The 16,320-nt window shown below is 38.2% G+C and overlaps 1 protein-coding gene across 2 annotated transcripts; it reads left to right on the forward strand.

The window, feature by feature from the left end:
• The first annotated feature begins 9,274 nt into the window (after positions 1-9,274).
• Positions 9,275-14,894, forward strand: LOC148129308 (uncharacterized). 2 transcript variants are annotated; one of them, XM_087945030.1, is made up of 5 exons: positions 9,275-9,405; positions 10,213-10,265; positions 11,108-11,245; positions 12,076-12,222; positions 14,629-14,894. In XM_087945030.1, the coding sequence occupies exons 2-5, from the start codon at positions 10,260-10,262 to the stop codon at positions 14,749-14,751; spliced, it is 414 nt and encodes a 137-aa protein (XP_087801156.1). In that variant the 5' UTR covers positions 9,275-9,405; positions 10,213-10,259; the 3' UTR covers positions 14,752-14,894. The 2 variants fall into 2 exon arrangements, with proteins under 2 accessions (XP_087801156.1, XP_087801157.1); XM_087945031.1 differs by having other exon boundaries at positions 9,347-9,448.
• Positions 14,895-16,320: the final 1,426 nt, after the last annotated feature.

The raw sequence follows: 16,320 nt of genomic DNA on the forward strand, positions 1-16,320 counted from the left end.
TCTGATAGGTTAAAAAAACCACCAAACAAATTAGTATCAGTTTGCTCTGTTCGTTAATTAGTTCAGAGATTTTGCTCGTTACAGGCTAATCATACACTGTCCTTTCTATAGTTCCAGCAAGGAAGATGGCCTTTTTAGTTCTTAAATAACCAGTTCATTATAAACAAAGTGAGGTTGTGATGGCATTGACTAAACATATGTGTTTAATCAAAATGTTGGTTGATTAAATACATAACTGGGACTGTCTTGCTGGATCAGGTCAGTGAATTGTGGAATCAAGTGAATCAAGTGAATCAAGAATTGTGGAATCTATTATTATACTTTGAGGCAGTATATTACCTGGAGGAGGCATAAACAATTATGCCTAAACATTATAAGAAAAATATGAAGGGATTTGTATACAGTTATCTTGGAGCTATGCTTAACAGAGTAGTATCTGAAGGTTTGTCCCATAAATTACAAAAAAAATGGTTTTTTGGTTGTTCCAAATTTAGGACCCAAACAAGGATTAATTGAACAGGGATTTGATGAAATATTAAGACCTCCCTGTTGATACAAACATTTAATAGCCGAGTTGATCATCTGAGAAGCTGGGGAACCCTCCACTGGCATTAAGCAGAGGTGAGATAACCAACCACTGTATCTGGGAGAGGATCTTTTCCTCCTTTCTCCTTCTACCGTGGACTAAAACTCATTAACTACTTCAGTTAAGAGATCAGTCAGTTTCATATATTGTATTACTGATCCATGATGTCGTTTGTTTGATTTGTGTTGGGCGTTGTGGTTTCTAAGACACAATTAATAGCTCAGTGTGTTAGTGAACCCATCCAATTGTGGCTTATTTAATAAACTGACTAGGAAAGCCATGGCTTATATACAAATATGACATTTATGTAAACCCAGCCAGCTTTTCCACACACACACACCCCACTTTATTGCTTCTGAAACCAATTTAGAAGGAATGTATAATACTGGATCTTAGCTGATTGACTCACCAGTTCCTCTGCCATCCTAGCGAACCCAGCAAAGGTGAGAAATGACATCCATATTATTCCATATGTCCTCCTCTATGGAGGGTACTTCATGTTGTTAAGATGCTTCCCTGAGGGGCTAATTAAGACACCATTGAGATATCATAAGAAAGAAGGTTTTTACTTTATAATAATGAAGCAATCAAGTTGGAACGTTTGGTTAATTAATTCAGTGGAAGAAACAACTTGTAACAGTAAATGAACTGCCTAACAATTATCTGACTAGTACAAACTAATTAAATGGCATTTCAAATCCCTACACTATGATTAGGATTACTTGGGCAAATCTTTGCTCAGCCTACCTCATAGGGTTGCTGTGGTTCTAAACTGGGGAAAGGCATGGCACCTCACCACCCCCCAGCATAAATTTATTGAAGGAAGAATGTGACAAAGTGCAACAAAATAACTATTTGTGTGGGGAATGAGGAATAAGGAATAAGTAAACAGCAGTTTTGATAGTAACAAAATACAATGTTTAGCGGAAACTGCTAATCTCTAATCTCATTAATTTGAACAAGTTATTTCCAGTGCTATCCGGCTTAGCACATTTCACATGTATGAACTTGCTCTAGAAGTGTCGATACAGAATTGCAACTAAAATCAATTGTTTTGAAAATAATGGTACTGGAATTGATTTACTTTGGGCAGGACCAGAGATGCAGAAATTATGGGTGTAGTATGTAAATATAGCCCAAGCTATGTTTGCTATATTTCCTGAATAAATTCCCTATTCTCTAATCTACATCCTAGTAGGTGTATTCTTTTTTATCTTTAATTCACACCTTGCACTTGAGTTGAAATGCCTTGTGTTTGCAGCAAAAAATTCCTTTCCTAATACATTACTGTTGACCTAAGTTGAAATGAAGTTTGTACTTCATACTAGAAAAATAAGAAAGGATAAGAATTACAGGATGATAAGAAAGTAGGCAGGAGATACTATATCAATTTACCCTACGGACTGTACACATTAACCTGGTTAATGAAGCCATAATGTGATTTACTTTGCTTCCCTAGGTTTCAACACCAGGCTCCAGCTGTTGATAGAAACCCAGAAGAGCACCTGCAATAATACTCTCCCATGCTCTTCCCTCTATCTTATCAAACAGGCAGTGTCCTTGAAAAGAAGTCTCAGTTCTTTCTCAGCTTTGTCTGGTCAAAGGAAAAGTAGAGTATTTCCAAGCCTCTAGTTGGCAGTGTTACAAAGTTTCTTCAGCTTTCACTTTCCCCCTCCTTTTCCGGCAGAGTATAATAAGAATTAGTTTAAAAAGGAAGAAAATATTTTTTTAAAAAAAAGACTAAAAGGGAGTCTCTGGCTTAATATATTATAAAATCAAAAAGGGGAAAGAAAAGAGTAGATTAAAAAAAAGGGGAAAAAACCAGTCCAGTTTCAAAATATAGGATCATCAGCAATAAGAAAAAATAAATAAAAATATTACTTTGACATTCCTGTTTAAAATCGCCGCTTATTCACTTCTGTCAAAAAACTTTTACAGATTCTTTCTTTCCCTTAGGGTGTCCTCTCAAATCTTTAAATAAAGAAAAGTTCTCACCAAACCAGCACACTTTCTCTTTCGTTCTCTTCCGTTTCGGAGCTGTCCCAACTTCAGCAGCTTTAATGGCTGCCTCTTTGCCACTGGCAAAAAGAGCTTCTCCTGGATCTACCAGGGACTTTGCGACATTCACTGTCTCTTTGGGACGGTTTAGATCCACTTGGACCGTCCAGGAGCAAAGATATCGGCAGCGATCTCAGACCTCCAAGATCGCATGCCGTATCGTCGCGACGCCAGCTCCGCCCCCTAATAGTCTACATATTTCATTACTGTATTTTATTGTCTAACCATTGATAGAATAGATCCCAAATTTTATAAAATTGTTTATCCTCTTGTTCTCTAATTTCAAATGTCAATCTACTCATTTCAGCACATTCCAATATTTTCTTAATGCTTTCCTCCTGTGATGGTGTTTTCTCATTTTTCCAGTTTTTGGCAAATACAATCCTAGCCGCTGTTAATACATTTACAATCAGATATTTCAAGTCTTTACTGTATATTTCAGGTAAAATTCCCAATAAAAATATCTCTGGTTTCAAGTCTATATGGTTTTTTGTCATTTTTTTCCAACCACGTGTGGATTTTAGTCCAACAATTCACTGTTAAAGATTAAATTTCTTTAGAGATCTAACAATTCACCAGTGAAGCAATGATTCATGTTTTTAATTCTCTTGTGTGTTAATGGATTTTAAGGGCAGGACGGTTTGTTGCTAATAATATGTGCAGGTGCCTTCGTGTTAGTTTATGCCACCTGGCAACTGCCTGGATACACCCCTGCAAACTTTTATTTATAAAGTTTATGGGAGGGGTTTGCCATTGCTTACTTCCTAGAGCTAAGAGTGACTGTCCCAAGGTCACCCAACTGGTTATGGTAGGACTGGACTAGAACTCTCAGTCTCCCAGCCTTAACTGACTTTCTGCTAATAATGAATTCTTAATTATTTTGAAAAAGTATGAGGCAGAATTAGATAAAAATGCAAACAATCCACATGCTCTAGGAATAAAGTCTAGGAACACAATGAAAAAAAATGAGACTAAAATAAAGAAAACCAAATTAATGGCAACACATACGATAACCACCCGTAGACTTGACAGTTAAGATATTGAGGTAGTGTTTGCCTTTTAGGATCAACTATCAACAAGGAACAAGAAATCATGAAATGCAGAACATTGCAGGCCAGCAATGATAAACTCCCCATGAAGGCCTTGGAAAAGGTATTCAAATGCCATGATGTCTACAGCTATAGAAACCAGAATCAAAGAATCAATGGTGTATCCTATGACACCCTATAGAAGTGAAAAATGGATTTTGAAGAATCAGGTTAGGAAGAATATTGATGCTTTTGAACTTTGGTCTTAAAGGCTCCTGAGAATACCACAGAGTGCCAAGAAAACAAACCAATGGATCACTGTACAAATCAGCCCAGTGGTCTCAAGTCACAAATAACCTGGGTCAAATTATTCTGCACCCATTATGTGAAGATCTAGCTGTCTAATGCTGGGAAATATGGAAGGAAAGAGAAGAGTATGGCCATAGATACAACATTGGAAGACTTAAAGACAAAGTTAGGGACAGATCATCATGGAGACAATCTATGTGCTCACTAAGACTCAACAATGACTTGATAGCATATAATAACAGAAGAAACTGTTCAAATGTTTTATATTTAAAGGTAAATTAAACATTAAGACTAGCATAAAAATTATATAATGTAATATGCTGCAGCCCGATGCTCTTCAATATATTGGATTACAACTCTCAGATTTCCCAGCCTGAAAGTTATGACTGGTGGAGCCTGTTAGCATTTGAATATTTGTGGGAAAGGGGATAGGAGATATACCATGATTTCTGAGTAGTGTCCCAACGTATCTTTAATAATTGGAATGTACCTGTTGTAGTATATCTTCTACTATATTGTAGAGCCTAGACTTCAACCTGATGACTGTCGTAGGACAATACCTGGGCTGCAAATATTATGACTACTAGATGGCAGCAAATAGTTGTGGTTAGCCTCTTTGCTACCCTCTTGTGGCCACCCAAAATAATATAGCACAAATTGGTAACACTATGTTGTCAAATGCATTTATACTACTTTTCTGTTTCCATTAAAGTGGCAATGGGAATGGTGGGAAGGTTTATTTGACATAAATATGGAACATAGCAATTTAAGAAGTCTGATGTTGCCTCCCATCAAGGCAAAAGTGCAGTGTATCAAGTGCATAGTGCAGTGAGAGAGCCAGTTTCCTGGCCTACATTCTCTGGATTGAGAAACTAAGCACAGGGCCGGGACTGTTTGGTGTTTGCTGTTGTGCTGAGTGGTTGAAAGCATTCCAGAAGAAGGCAATAGCATCCATTCCTGTTCCCTCCCAAGCAAATTACAGGGATTTCATGAAATCACCAAGATACTTGGAGGAAAATTTGCCTTTTTGTATTAAAAGTCAGGGTGCAATCCAGCATCTGCCTCCATGGCAATAAGACTCATTTAATATGCAGTAGCAACAACGCTTAGACTTTTATACTGCCCCATTGTGCTTTACAGCTCTCTCTGGGCAGTTTACAACATATTACTCCCAACAGACTGGGTTCTTATTTTACCAATCTCAGAAGAATGGAAGTCTGAGTCAACCTTGAGCCAGTCAGGATCAAACTCTTGTCTGTGGGGAGAGTTTGCCTGCAGTACTGCATTCTGGCCACTGTGTCAACCACAGGCTTATATCTATTGAAACTGAGTTTGCATTTTATATAAAATCTTGATTTCTTTCAACCATGGGGAGGAGTTTTCCCCTTGTTTAGCAGCTAGTTACACTGAAGAATACTTATGGATAAAATCACCTCTGAAGCTTTTACACAGACACCGACTTGTCCAGCCTTATAAATCTTTAAATAAACTATTAAATGCAATAGAAATGGTTAATGCTTGGCTTCTGGGGAATCAGTGGCTGACTGAAGATAGCTCAATTCTCATAGAACCAAAGATCTCAGCAAAAAGAGGAGCTGCTGGGTGGAAGAGTTCCTTGAAATTCTGTGACCACAAGCCAAATTCAAGAAAGTGCACCACAACTGTGTAGAGCCAGACCCGACTCTTCTTCTGCCCCCCCCCTCACAATTTACATTTGATTTCTAATTTCCAATTGACCTCATGTGGGCCAGACAGGAAGAGCCAAAGGTCTGGATGTGGCCTGGCACCCATAAACTGCCCAGGTCTGATCTTGCCTATGTTGAGGTTTAGCACCTTCAAACAGACCCTGGATTGACCCACTTCCTCTCTTATCTTTAACTTCAGAAAGTTTCTCATTACTGATTTTCAGGATGATGAGAATCTTCTGAATGGCAAATATTATCATGCAAGCAGAGTTTACATCTACCCTTAATGAAATAAGTTTTATATAAGTTTAAAGATTAGAAATAAAAACATTGGGTTTTTTTTGAAAACAGCAAAAGGTGGATTAGAATGTTGATTTCTGAAAGTTAAAGAGCTAGATTGACTTGAAAGAATATTTCCTGTCGGGTGTTGTATTATGAAAGAATACATGAAGATTTTGAAATTAACTGTAATAAATTTTGACATGGGAAAAAATGGCTAATTGGAAAATAAACACATGAGATGGGAACTTTGAAATTTGACAGGGGGAACCAAAGAGAACTAAACCTTAAAATTAAAAGAAGAGGAGAACATTAAATACAATGGAGCAATACTATTGGACTGTAGAAGAAATTAAGATTGTTTGGGAACAATGTACTCAGAAATTGGTTACAAGATTGTCTGATACAATAAAAATGGATTTATCAGAGGATATAGAAGAAGGACAGATTTTACTGGACAAAACAGAGACTCTGACTGGGGCTGATTCAAAATGAATATGGAAAAAGATGTTGTGGGTTTGAAAATGGATGTATACCAAACAACAACAGTGATATTGAAAGGGATGCTATAATGGGTTTACATTTGAAACCAGCTAACATCTTAATAATTAAAGAGGACGTGCAAATAACAAATCAGGGGTCTGATTATGAAAGCCTTATTTAGTTTTATAAACAGGATGTGTTGAACTATTGAAGGTGTTCCTAAAAGGAGACAGAGAAAGCAATAAGAAATCAATTTGTGGGATATCATTTGATAGAATTAAAGTTTATGCTTTTAAAAAATAAATGGAAGATAAGTGAATTTATTTGACCAGGGTTAAAATGTATGCGTTGTGGTTTCTGTTTGCTATTAATGACCAGGACTGAATGATAAGGCTTTAAATGATAAGGCTATGTATAAATGGGATTTCTTCTTTTCTACTTTTCTAGAGGAAGTGATAACTTGGAATACAAAATGGATTCATTTGACTAAAGTTAAAATAAGTTACTATTTCTGGTAGCTCTTCATAGCTTTTTCCTGATTAAAACTGAGTTTTTATAATTTGATTGTTGAAATGGAATGAGATACAAGATTTTTAAAATTGAAATACAAGGGGAAATATTAGTTTGCTGTCATTCTTTTCACTTATCTGGAGAGGGGGGGGAGTCATTTTTTAATACCTTTTTTTCATTTTTTTCTATCTTTTTGCACATTTTTTTCTTTACCTTTTAGATTTTTCTTCATCTGAATTAGTTTTTTATCTTCATATTTGTAACCTTTAACAAAATTGTTTTTAAAAATAAATAGTTAATACATTAGTCATAATACATGTTAACGTTGAAAACACAAAAAGTATAAGAAAAGGTGAACCCTCTTCGAATAGAGAAATTCATTTGTTTGTTAAAGTCGGAATCATGCTTCAAGGAATGCAACCTTTCAGAAAAGTGATGCAAGGCAACGGGCTACACACTTTCCTTCAGTGACGTCATAGCCAGATGTGCCTGGGCTTAATGGCTTTTAAGGATCGGGAGAGCATCTCCCTTCCCTTCCGACTGAATCACTTTGCATCGTGAGCCCCGCCTCCGCCCAGCTAGGGGACTCCTTAACGAGTTGATGATTGGCACATTTGAATTCCTGCGGAGCAGCCTCAGGGGACCTTAAACATGCTGGCCAATGAAAAGCCCACTCCTCTCCACCCTCCCGCCCACCTGCCACGAGCCTCTCTCGAGTCCCAGGAATACCCTGTGGCCGCCACGGTGAAAGTTTGCCGTTCCCATAGCGACAACAAAGGTGCCGCAACGAGAGGAGGAAAGGCGTTTTTTGCGCATGCGCAACATGGTAGTCGCTCTTCAAGGTAGAGACAAGAAAAGGAAGAGTTAAAAGTCCCAATGGATCAATTGTCTAAGACAAGTGGGGGTCATCATGCCATTTATTTCCCCTCACTTTCTTTTTGGCTTCCCCTTCTGGGCACAGAGAATGATTGAATAGGCCTTCTGGTAGATAAACAGGCTTTCCCTTTCTATAGGAGAAGTTAATAATAATGGATTAAAGTTGTATGTCTTCACCACGTAGGGTGGCTTACAACCATCAAACGTCAATAAAATCAATAAAACAAATGACCAAATATATTTCAATATATATTTAATGTTTATAGATAATACAACGTAAATATTAAATATTATGTAATAATAAACATACTATTCAAAAATACTGAAATTGTTGATTTATACCCATTTTAAGGCTTTACTTCCATATGTAAGAATTACCAAATCGATAATGCAACATACAGTAAACTAGTTCTTCCTATGCAGAGCTTGGTAGCCCATGGATTCTGCCTATAGTGATTATAGGCAGCAAATGCAAACCTTTGCAACCTTCAAAATGCAGTAATGTTACCCAGGAAACCATTTTCACCTTAAAAATATCTTCCACGTATATGTAAAAGCATTTAAAAGGGTTTCCATGTTAGGATTTATTTATTTATTTTGTAGATAGATACAGTCTTGATATAGATAGTAAAAATCGATGGTTTTAGGATAATATGTTATAGTTATATGCCGCCCATCTCACTCTGCAGAGCGACCTTATATGTGATAATAGACTGGTTAACCATTAGACTCAAAAGAGCAAAAGTTAAAACCGGTATAACTTGCACAATTACATATACAAACCCTACAGAATGGGAAAAGTGGAAATATTAGAATAAAATCTGAATGTGGCGCTCTCTGTATCTCTCTGTATCCTCCAAGAACGAAAATTTAGTCCATCAGCGTTGAGCGCTTGCGCAGTACCGTAAAAAACAGATCTTTAGAATGAGGCAAATGCGCAGGCGTGGCATGCTGAAGAATAGCCCCTGCGGAAGTCGCTACGAACTTCCAACGTCGTTTGTATCTTTCCCACCCCCATCCCATCATTCTGGGATTATGATTGGTTGCCATAATGCTCGAAGGGCCCGCCCAAGAGCAGTCTTGTTGCTGGGTGGGTTTGTAAAAGAAACGAGCCGATGCACTCTGTATCGATTAAATAGGAATCAACAATCCTTTGTCCTGAATATAAGAAATGATTTTATAATTTATGCTGCTGACGGAATAGGAAAAGGCTTGGATTCCCTATAAACATTGAAACATTGTCGTCGTCCTCCTTATGATAATCGATGGAAAAATGCTCCTCCTCTTCCGGCCGCTCCCCGATGACGTCACTTCGAAGGCAGCTGCCAGAACGTGGAAGCGAAGGCTTCCGCTCCACGTGGCGGAAGCGGAAAAACTGATATGGGAAGCATTTCTCGATGACATCATTGGTTCTTCGACTTTTCCGCGAGCCGATACGGCTTAAGTAATTTTGGTCGCAATGGGAACCCGTAGGAGCCTACTATAACGTTGGAGTGGAACTAGTTCCCTTGGCGACGGAGGAACGCGATTTTGATTTAGATCCCGGTTTTTTTTTTTTACTCTGTCCTCTTCTCCGCAACAGCCATATGAGGTTAGGCCTAAAGAAGGAGCGACCCGGAGAAAATCGGGAAGCAGTAAAGTATTCCTGGCGGGAGGAGAATCTGAGAACTGAGAAAATGGGCATTAGTTGACTTCCTTGCAGGGTTGTTGGTGGGCTTGCGAAGCGTATAGTCAGTCGGTGCTTATAAATATTAACTAAGCAACTTGCTGCAAGATGAGCAACCTCCATAGGGTGAACGCTGAGGGGAAACGATTTATCCCGTTATAGGGGTTGAGAAAGAAAGGCCGGATTATGGATGCTTTGGTACTTTCTTAGCGGTGTGTTTTTCAAACTTGACCATTTTAAGGTGTATGGACTTCAACTCCCAGAATCCCACAGCCAATTACTGACTGGGGAATTCTGGGAATTGAAGTCCACATAGCTTAAAAGTGGCTAAGTTTGAAAGACATCATGAGTGATTTTTTTAAATTTAATATTCACAATCCGGGAAGTAATTTGGGCTAGGAAATTGTGCAGATGACCCAATGAAAACTGCTGTTGAATTCAAATCCTGAAATCTTAATAGATCTGAAAAATGTTTTATATTTTCATTATAAATTCATTAGCTAATTGAAAATCTGAAATGCATACAGAAGTTTTAAAAAAAGGCGAGAGCCTAAGATGTTTGGTACTCTGCTTTTGAATAGAACTTGGCTTTCTTTAAAGTTATGCTAGTTGAAAAGTATGTATATGGAAACAGGAACTTGGATTAGTTGTTTCTTAAGTCCTGAATGGTTTTTGATCAGTCCCATTATATTTATGTGTGCAATTTATTGACAATATTCTCTTTCTCTTAAGGCTATTTGACATCTATGGAGCCTCCAGACTCATTTCCCAACTGATAAATGGCAGTAAGTGCAGCATCTATCTTAGATCTCTTCAATTATTCTCCTTTTCTGGCTCTCCAGAAAACTGAACTTCGTAATTATACTTACAGATTACCTTAGAAGCCCAGAGTATTTTGACCATTGAATGTTTTGAAATATTCTCAGTTTTAAACATTTGATAACTATATTATATGTGTAACATATAACACAAAATGCACTAAACATGTCATAATATGTACTATTTGGTTGTATTTGGAGCATTAAGCTGAAAGATTACCTGACTTCCAAACTTGATTATTGGAGGAGCTATACATTTGGTATAAATTCTTCCAGACAAAGCTATTTGATTTGTTAATGTTTAGTTGAAGTTTACCAAACAAGCCAGTTTGGTTTAATGGTTAAGGCAGGCGTGTCAAGCTCATGTTGTCACGGCAGCATCGTGATGTATTGGGACTTTTTTTTAACCTTCGCTAAGCTGGGCATGGGTGTGGCCAGTGCGTGATGCATCTGGCCGATGGGCTGGGAGTTTGACAGCCCTGGGTTAAGGCATCCAGCTAGAAAGCAGAAGACCACAAGTTCAAATCCCACCTTTGCCATAAAAGCCAGGTGAGTGTTTTTGGGCCAGTTCCTTTCTTAACTCAACCCACTCAAAGAGATACTGTGAAGAAAATAGGAGGAGGAAGGTATGCTGGATATATTCACTACCTTGACTTATTTATAAAAATAATAAAGATGAGATACAAATTAAATAATAAATAAAAATCAGATATTGGACTTAAGTGGTTTTGCATGCAATTCTATTTATGCCCCCTTTACTCCTCACCCCTCCTACTGTCAACCTACCTTTGACTTTTTCCGTCTTACAGACTCCACCGCTGAATCCTCCACCAGATCTCCCCTTTGCTGCCACCTTGTTCCTGCCCCTCCCTGCCATCGTTTTCTTGATAGTTGGTTCCTACCTGCTGCTCCTCATTCTGGTCCTGGTCCTCAGACAATGCCTACTGGTAACTGGGAGAAGCAATAGGGACAGTCAGTGGTTGGGGATTCAGAGATGAAAGGATAAATAAGATTTGAATCATTTTCCATATTAATACCACTCTTATTTCAGCAATTCTCCATTAGAAAATGAGCAAAAATAATCGATTTAGGCACTAATCTTATGGAAACCTGACTGGATTCTCATTCGTGCAGATTACATCAGTTATTCCATATAGTCAGATCTGTTTGCTAGTTGCCTGACTTAGTTTTACATTAGCTTTTCTCCAAAGATTGCCAACATGCATTGTTGCTGCTTAAGATACTTATGGACTACAGATATTCCTTGACTTACAACCATTTGTTTAATGACAGTTTGAAGTTACAAGGACACTGAAAAAAGTGGCTTATAATCATTTTTCACACTTTCAACTGTTGCAACATTCTCATGGCTATGTGATCAAAATTCAGACACTTGGCAACTGGTTCATATTTATGACGGTCGCAGTGTTCTGGGATCATGTGATCACTTTTTGTGACCTTCTGACAAGCAAAGTCAATGGGAAGCCAGATTCACTTAACTGTGTTACTAACTTAACAACTGCAGTAATTCACTTAACAACTGTGGCAAGAAAGGTCATAAAATGGGACAAAATAAATTGTCCCACTGCAACAGAAATGTTGGGCTCAATTGTGGTCATAAGTCGAGGGCTACCTGTACTTGCAATATGTAAATCCAAGAAATAAATTATATAGAAGCTTTTATCATTGACAAACAATAGAGATGGAATTGTTTTTTCTAAGTAGTTCTTTTGCAATTAACCTATATCTTGTTTTGTTTTTTAATACTGCTCCTCAGGCCAGAGGTTTTTGTGCCAATTGCTGTTCCTGTGAGAAGCGGTCTTGGCCAACAATGTGTGAATGCTGTATGGCTTGTGCCAAATCTTGTGACTGTGCCCTTCCCACTCCAGCCCATTGTCTAGATCACTGCTGTTCTTGTGCTAATGTGAGTTTTCTCAATGCCCCCTTTCCCCACCAGAGTAAGAAGATAGTTGGTTTAGATAATCAATTGTTAGGGCTGTGTTGAATGTCTACAGGAAAACCTCCAGCCTTTAGCAAATGTTAAGTGTGTCTATGAAATGGAAAATGTATTCTTGGTCCAACCTGAAATAAACATAGGGTGTCTTTAAAGTTTTGCAAAATTGTTCCAGATGGCTGTGGATCAATAGGATTGAAACCTTGGAAATTATGCTTTTTCTGGATTTGGGCCGAGAGAATAGCCAAAGGACAAGGCCAGTGTTGGATTTAGATTGGGGAGCAGCTTTATGTGGCTATAAAGATAGTCCTCATTGAGCGACCATTCAGTTAGTGACCATTCAAAGTTACAACAATGTCGCACAAGGGGCACTTGCAATAGGTCCTCCTGGTTGCAACCATTGCAGTGTCCTGTGATCATATGATTATGATTCAGGCACTTGGACACTGATTTCATAATTACAACATCCTGCAAGTAATGTGATTATCAGTTGTGACCTTCACTGCTGGGTTCCACTGAGCAAAGTCAATGAGGAAGCTGACAGGAGGTTGCAAATGTTTGATTTTGTTGTATGAGGTGCAATGACAATAAAGTAAACTAAATAGCAGTAGCGCTTAGACTTATATACTGCTTCACAGTGCTTTGCATCCCCCCCCCCAAGTGGTTTATAGAGTCAGCACATTGCCTCCAACAATCTGGGTTCTCACTTTACCGATCTTGGAAGGATGGAAGGCTGAGTCAACCTTGCGCCAGTCAGGATCGCACCCCTTGCAGTTAGCAGAATTAACCTGCAATACTGCACTGATGCTGTAACTGCACAAAATTCACTTAATGACAGCAAACGAGAGACTGCCACAACTGTCGATTTAGAGTTGCCCATAACTGTAGCCATTGCCACATACTGCACTGAAAAGGGTTGTGGAGGTTGCTGAGGGCTGAAGATGTGCCAATGCAAACAACCTCCCAAATCCCAACTGTGCATTATGCTGAGGTGAGCATCCTGCATGTGGTTTGCTGTTTGGAGACCCCCTAATCAGAACATTAAAATTCACTGACATATAAAAAGGATGCCTATGCAACATATGCATACATTCCATCTCACATGCAGTGCCAGAGAAGTCTGCTCCAGCCTTAAATTGTCATGGCCACATGACATTCCGCTTTATGACTGTATCATTTAGCGATGGGGTTACTTCTCCCAACTTCCATCATTAAGTGAGGACTATGTGTATTGTTGAGTGTCCTTCCTTTTATGATGGAACCAGATTATCCAAGAATACACCAGTCATGCTATAAATATGTCCCTAGATTTCTGACTACTATAGAGAAGACAGCAGCCTCCTAAAACGAAGATTCTAGGCCACGGAGAAAATCAGAATTTCTGGATGTCTAAGTTTGTAGGAAAAGTTGTATCAGTTAATAAAATGTACTAAATTAATTGAACACTCTTTTTTCTTAGCTTTTACAAGCAGAGTTGCTTTTAAAAAATCAAAAATTGCCCTTGTCAATAAAACAGACAAGGGACAATGTCTATTTTAAGCATGAGATGTAATCTCAAAGCCATGAAAAATTAATTGTTTTTAGAGTTTTTCTCCTCAAAGAGGAACAGGCAGATTTGATAAATTGAATGATTTAAGTTAACTTTTAAATTTTGAGCTGAAAAGCATAAATGACTGAGAAATAAAGTCAATACATAGTGAAGTGATAATCATGGAGTCATGCTTAAGAATGAATGGAATACAGATAATTCTTGATTTATAACCTTCCCATTACCGTCATAAGTTATGACAGTCATAAAGTAGGACACCCAATTTTATACCTTATTGTGGTGGTTGTTAGGTGAACCCCATGATTGTAAAGAAAACCCATTATTTGCTATGGACCATTTTTGCTGAACATCAAAGGTAAAAGTTGGATTTCAGCAAAAATGTAATAAAACAGTCATAAATATGACCTGACATGTGGTCACATATTGGCGGAGGGGGTTGGCCATTGGATCTTAAGAACCAGGTCGTAGTTAGCTCTGGGGAGGTCTGTCATAACTTGGAATAATTGCTAAGCAACCAGTCATAAGTCGAGAACTACTTGTACAATACCAATTTAATTGACTGTTCCTGAGTAGAAAAATAGCGCAACTTGTCTCAGTCTTCACTGAGATAGAAACACTGAAAGAAATGAATCTCAGCATTCAAAGTGATTTCCAGCTGATGTCCTTAATGCTGCCTATTATCTCTTCCTTAAACACAGATCACAATTCCAGCAGCTTTATGATAATCACTCTGCAACATTGCTCCATGCTTTCAGTTGAAGGGATTAGCAGAGTTTGATGGAGAACATTCTGTGACGTAACAACATATATTTTTCACTTCCCAACAGGGCTTGGAACCAGGAAGTTGCTCCTTTCCACGCCTGTGTCCACTTTGTGACTGTGCCTGTACATACCAGCCCCCAGACTGCCAGAATATCAACTGTATTTGTTTTGAAATCAAGTTGCGTTAAGAGAACCTTAGCTTTCTAAATAAAAGAGATTTGTATCTGGATGCATGACAAAATGTAGGAGACTGCAAGTGGTGGTTAATACAGTAAACTGTTGCTCACAATGGCAAAATTAACTTTTCTGTTGCCAAGAGGCTTAAAACTTTGCACTTCTTTTTATTGTCCCCCCCCCAAAAAATATCGTTGATTTTTATAATGCTTGTTTGATACCATGTTTTATATGAATTGCTGCATTTTATAATAAATTGAGTTGTCTATCCCATGTCTAATCTTTGTATATGCATTAAAACAGTGGCCCCTAACCTTTTGGGCACCAAGGACTGGTTCTATTGAGAGGTTTTTTGGTGGACCGGAGAGGGTGTGGTTTTTTATGCTGCCTGCATCCCACGGATGGGGCTTTGCTTGTTTGTGTGGCCCAGTTTCTGGCATGCTACGGCCTGGTACTGGTCCTTGGACTGGAGGGTTGGGGACCCCTGCATTAAAAGTCTAATAAAACAGTAGAGATGTAGATATACAGTAAAGATGCATAAATACAAACTTCAGCGAAGAGTTTGGATGCCAATTTTATGGAAGTGCTTGGATATTCATATGCACTTTAGTAGTTAAATGTGTTCATAGGGCTAAAAAAAGATGATCATATTTGATTATTCAATTTTGTTCAGCTATTGTTTAGCCAGTGCATTTTACTCTACTCCCATGTTCTCAAAAAAGTCTTCCTTACCTAAATCATTTTATTGGTTGCAATCTGCAAACCCAAGTGAATTTTGATTGTGGCATACATAAGTACTCTGCAATTTTTAAATTACTGATTTGTGTGGGTCTTCAACTGAACTAGTATCTTGGAAGCAAAGGCAGCAAAAATATGTACAAGGAGATAATGAAGTACAACAGAGTTGGAAGGGACCTTGGAGGTCTTCTACTCCAGGGATGTCAAACTCGCGGCCCACGGGCCAGATACATCATACGTTGCCCACCCCTGGTTTAGTGGAAGTGGAAAAAAGGTCACAATATGTCACGTGACGACATGATGACACCAGTTTGATACTCCTGTTCTAGTCCAACCCTCTGCTCAAACAGGAGACAATTACACCATTTCAGACAAATGGTTGTCCAATCCAAAGTCTTTGTAAACTCCCACCCAAGTACATCTTTACTGAATCTGCACATTATGTCAAGCCATCATAAGGCTAGTTTGGGTTACTATGTTATGTGATCAATATACAATACCATAGTGGTTTATAAGCTGGCTTAATATTTATGATGCAGAACTCCAATAAACTAGTTTATTCAAACTATAGATAAATAAGTTATGGCTTAAAAGGTTATGTAAACTACTGATTTTCTAACAAGTTCAAGTTTAAAGAAATTTATATTTTAAGCTCACATTTCCCTAACCAGGAAACTTTAAAACTGCATTTAAAGGAAAAGGGTAGGTTGAACGAGATGTGGATTCACCCACCCAGATTCATGCCTAAGCAGGAATGCCAAGCTATATCTCCTCCCTTTAGCACGTTTGGTGCTTTATATCACACTAGCTATTAAAAATTGTCTTGCTCTGTTTTTTATCTTACA

This window comes from Notechis scutatus, chromosome Z, assembly GCF_049901735.1.
Source record: "Notechis scutatus isolate UNSWTSFEM ecotype Mainland chromosome Z, rNotScu1.2, whole genome shotgun sequence".
NCBI classification, from domain to species: domain Eukaryota; kingdom Metazoa; phylum Chordata; class Lepidosauria; order Squamata; family Elapidae; genus Notechis; species Notechis scutatus.

Bases quoted from the DNA above. Each gene is read 5' to 3' on its own strand.
- LOC148129308 (XM_087945030.1), top strand. The intron at 11,246-12,075 runs GTAACTGGGAGA...ACTGCTCCTCAG, and splicing joins TCCTCAGACAATGCCTACTG to GCCAGAGGTTTTTGTGCCAA. The intron at 12,223-14,628 runs GTGAGTTTTCTC...ACTTCCCAACAG, and splicing joins ACTGCTGTTCTTGTGCTAAT to GGCTTGGAACCAGGAAGTTG.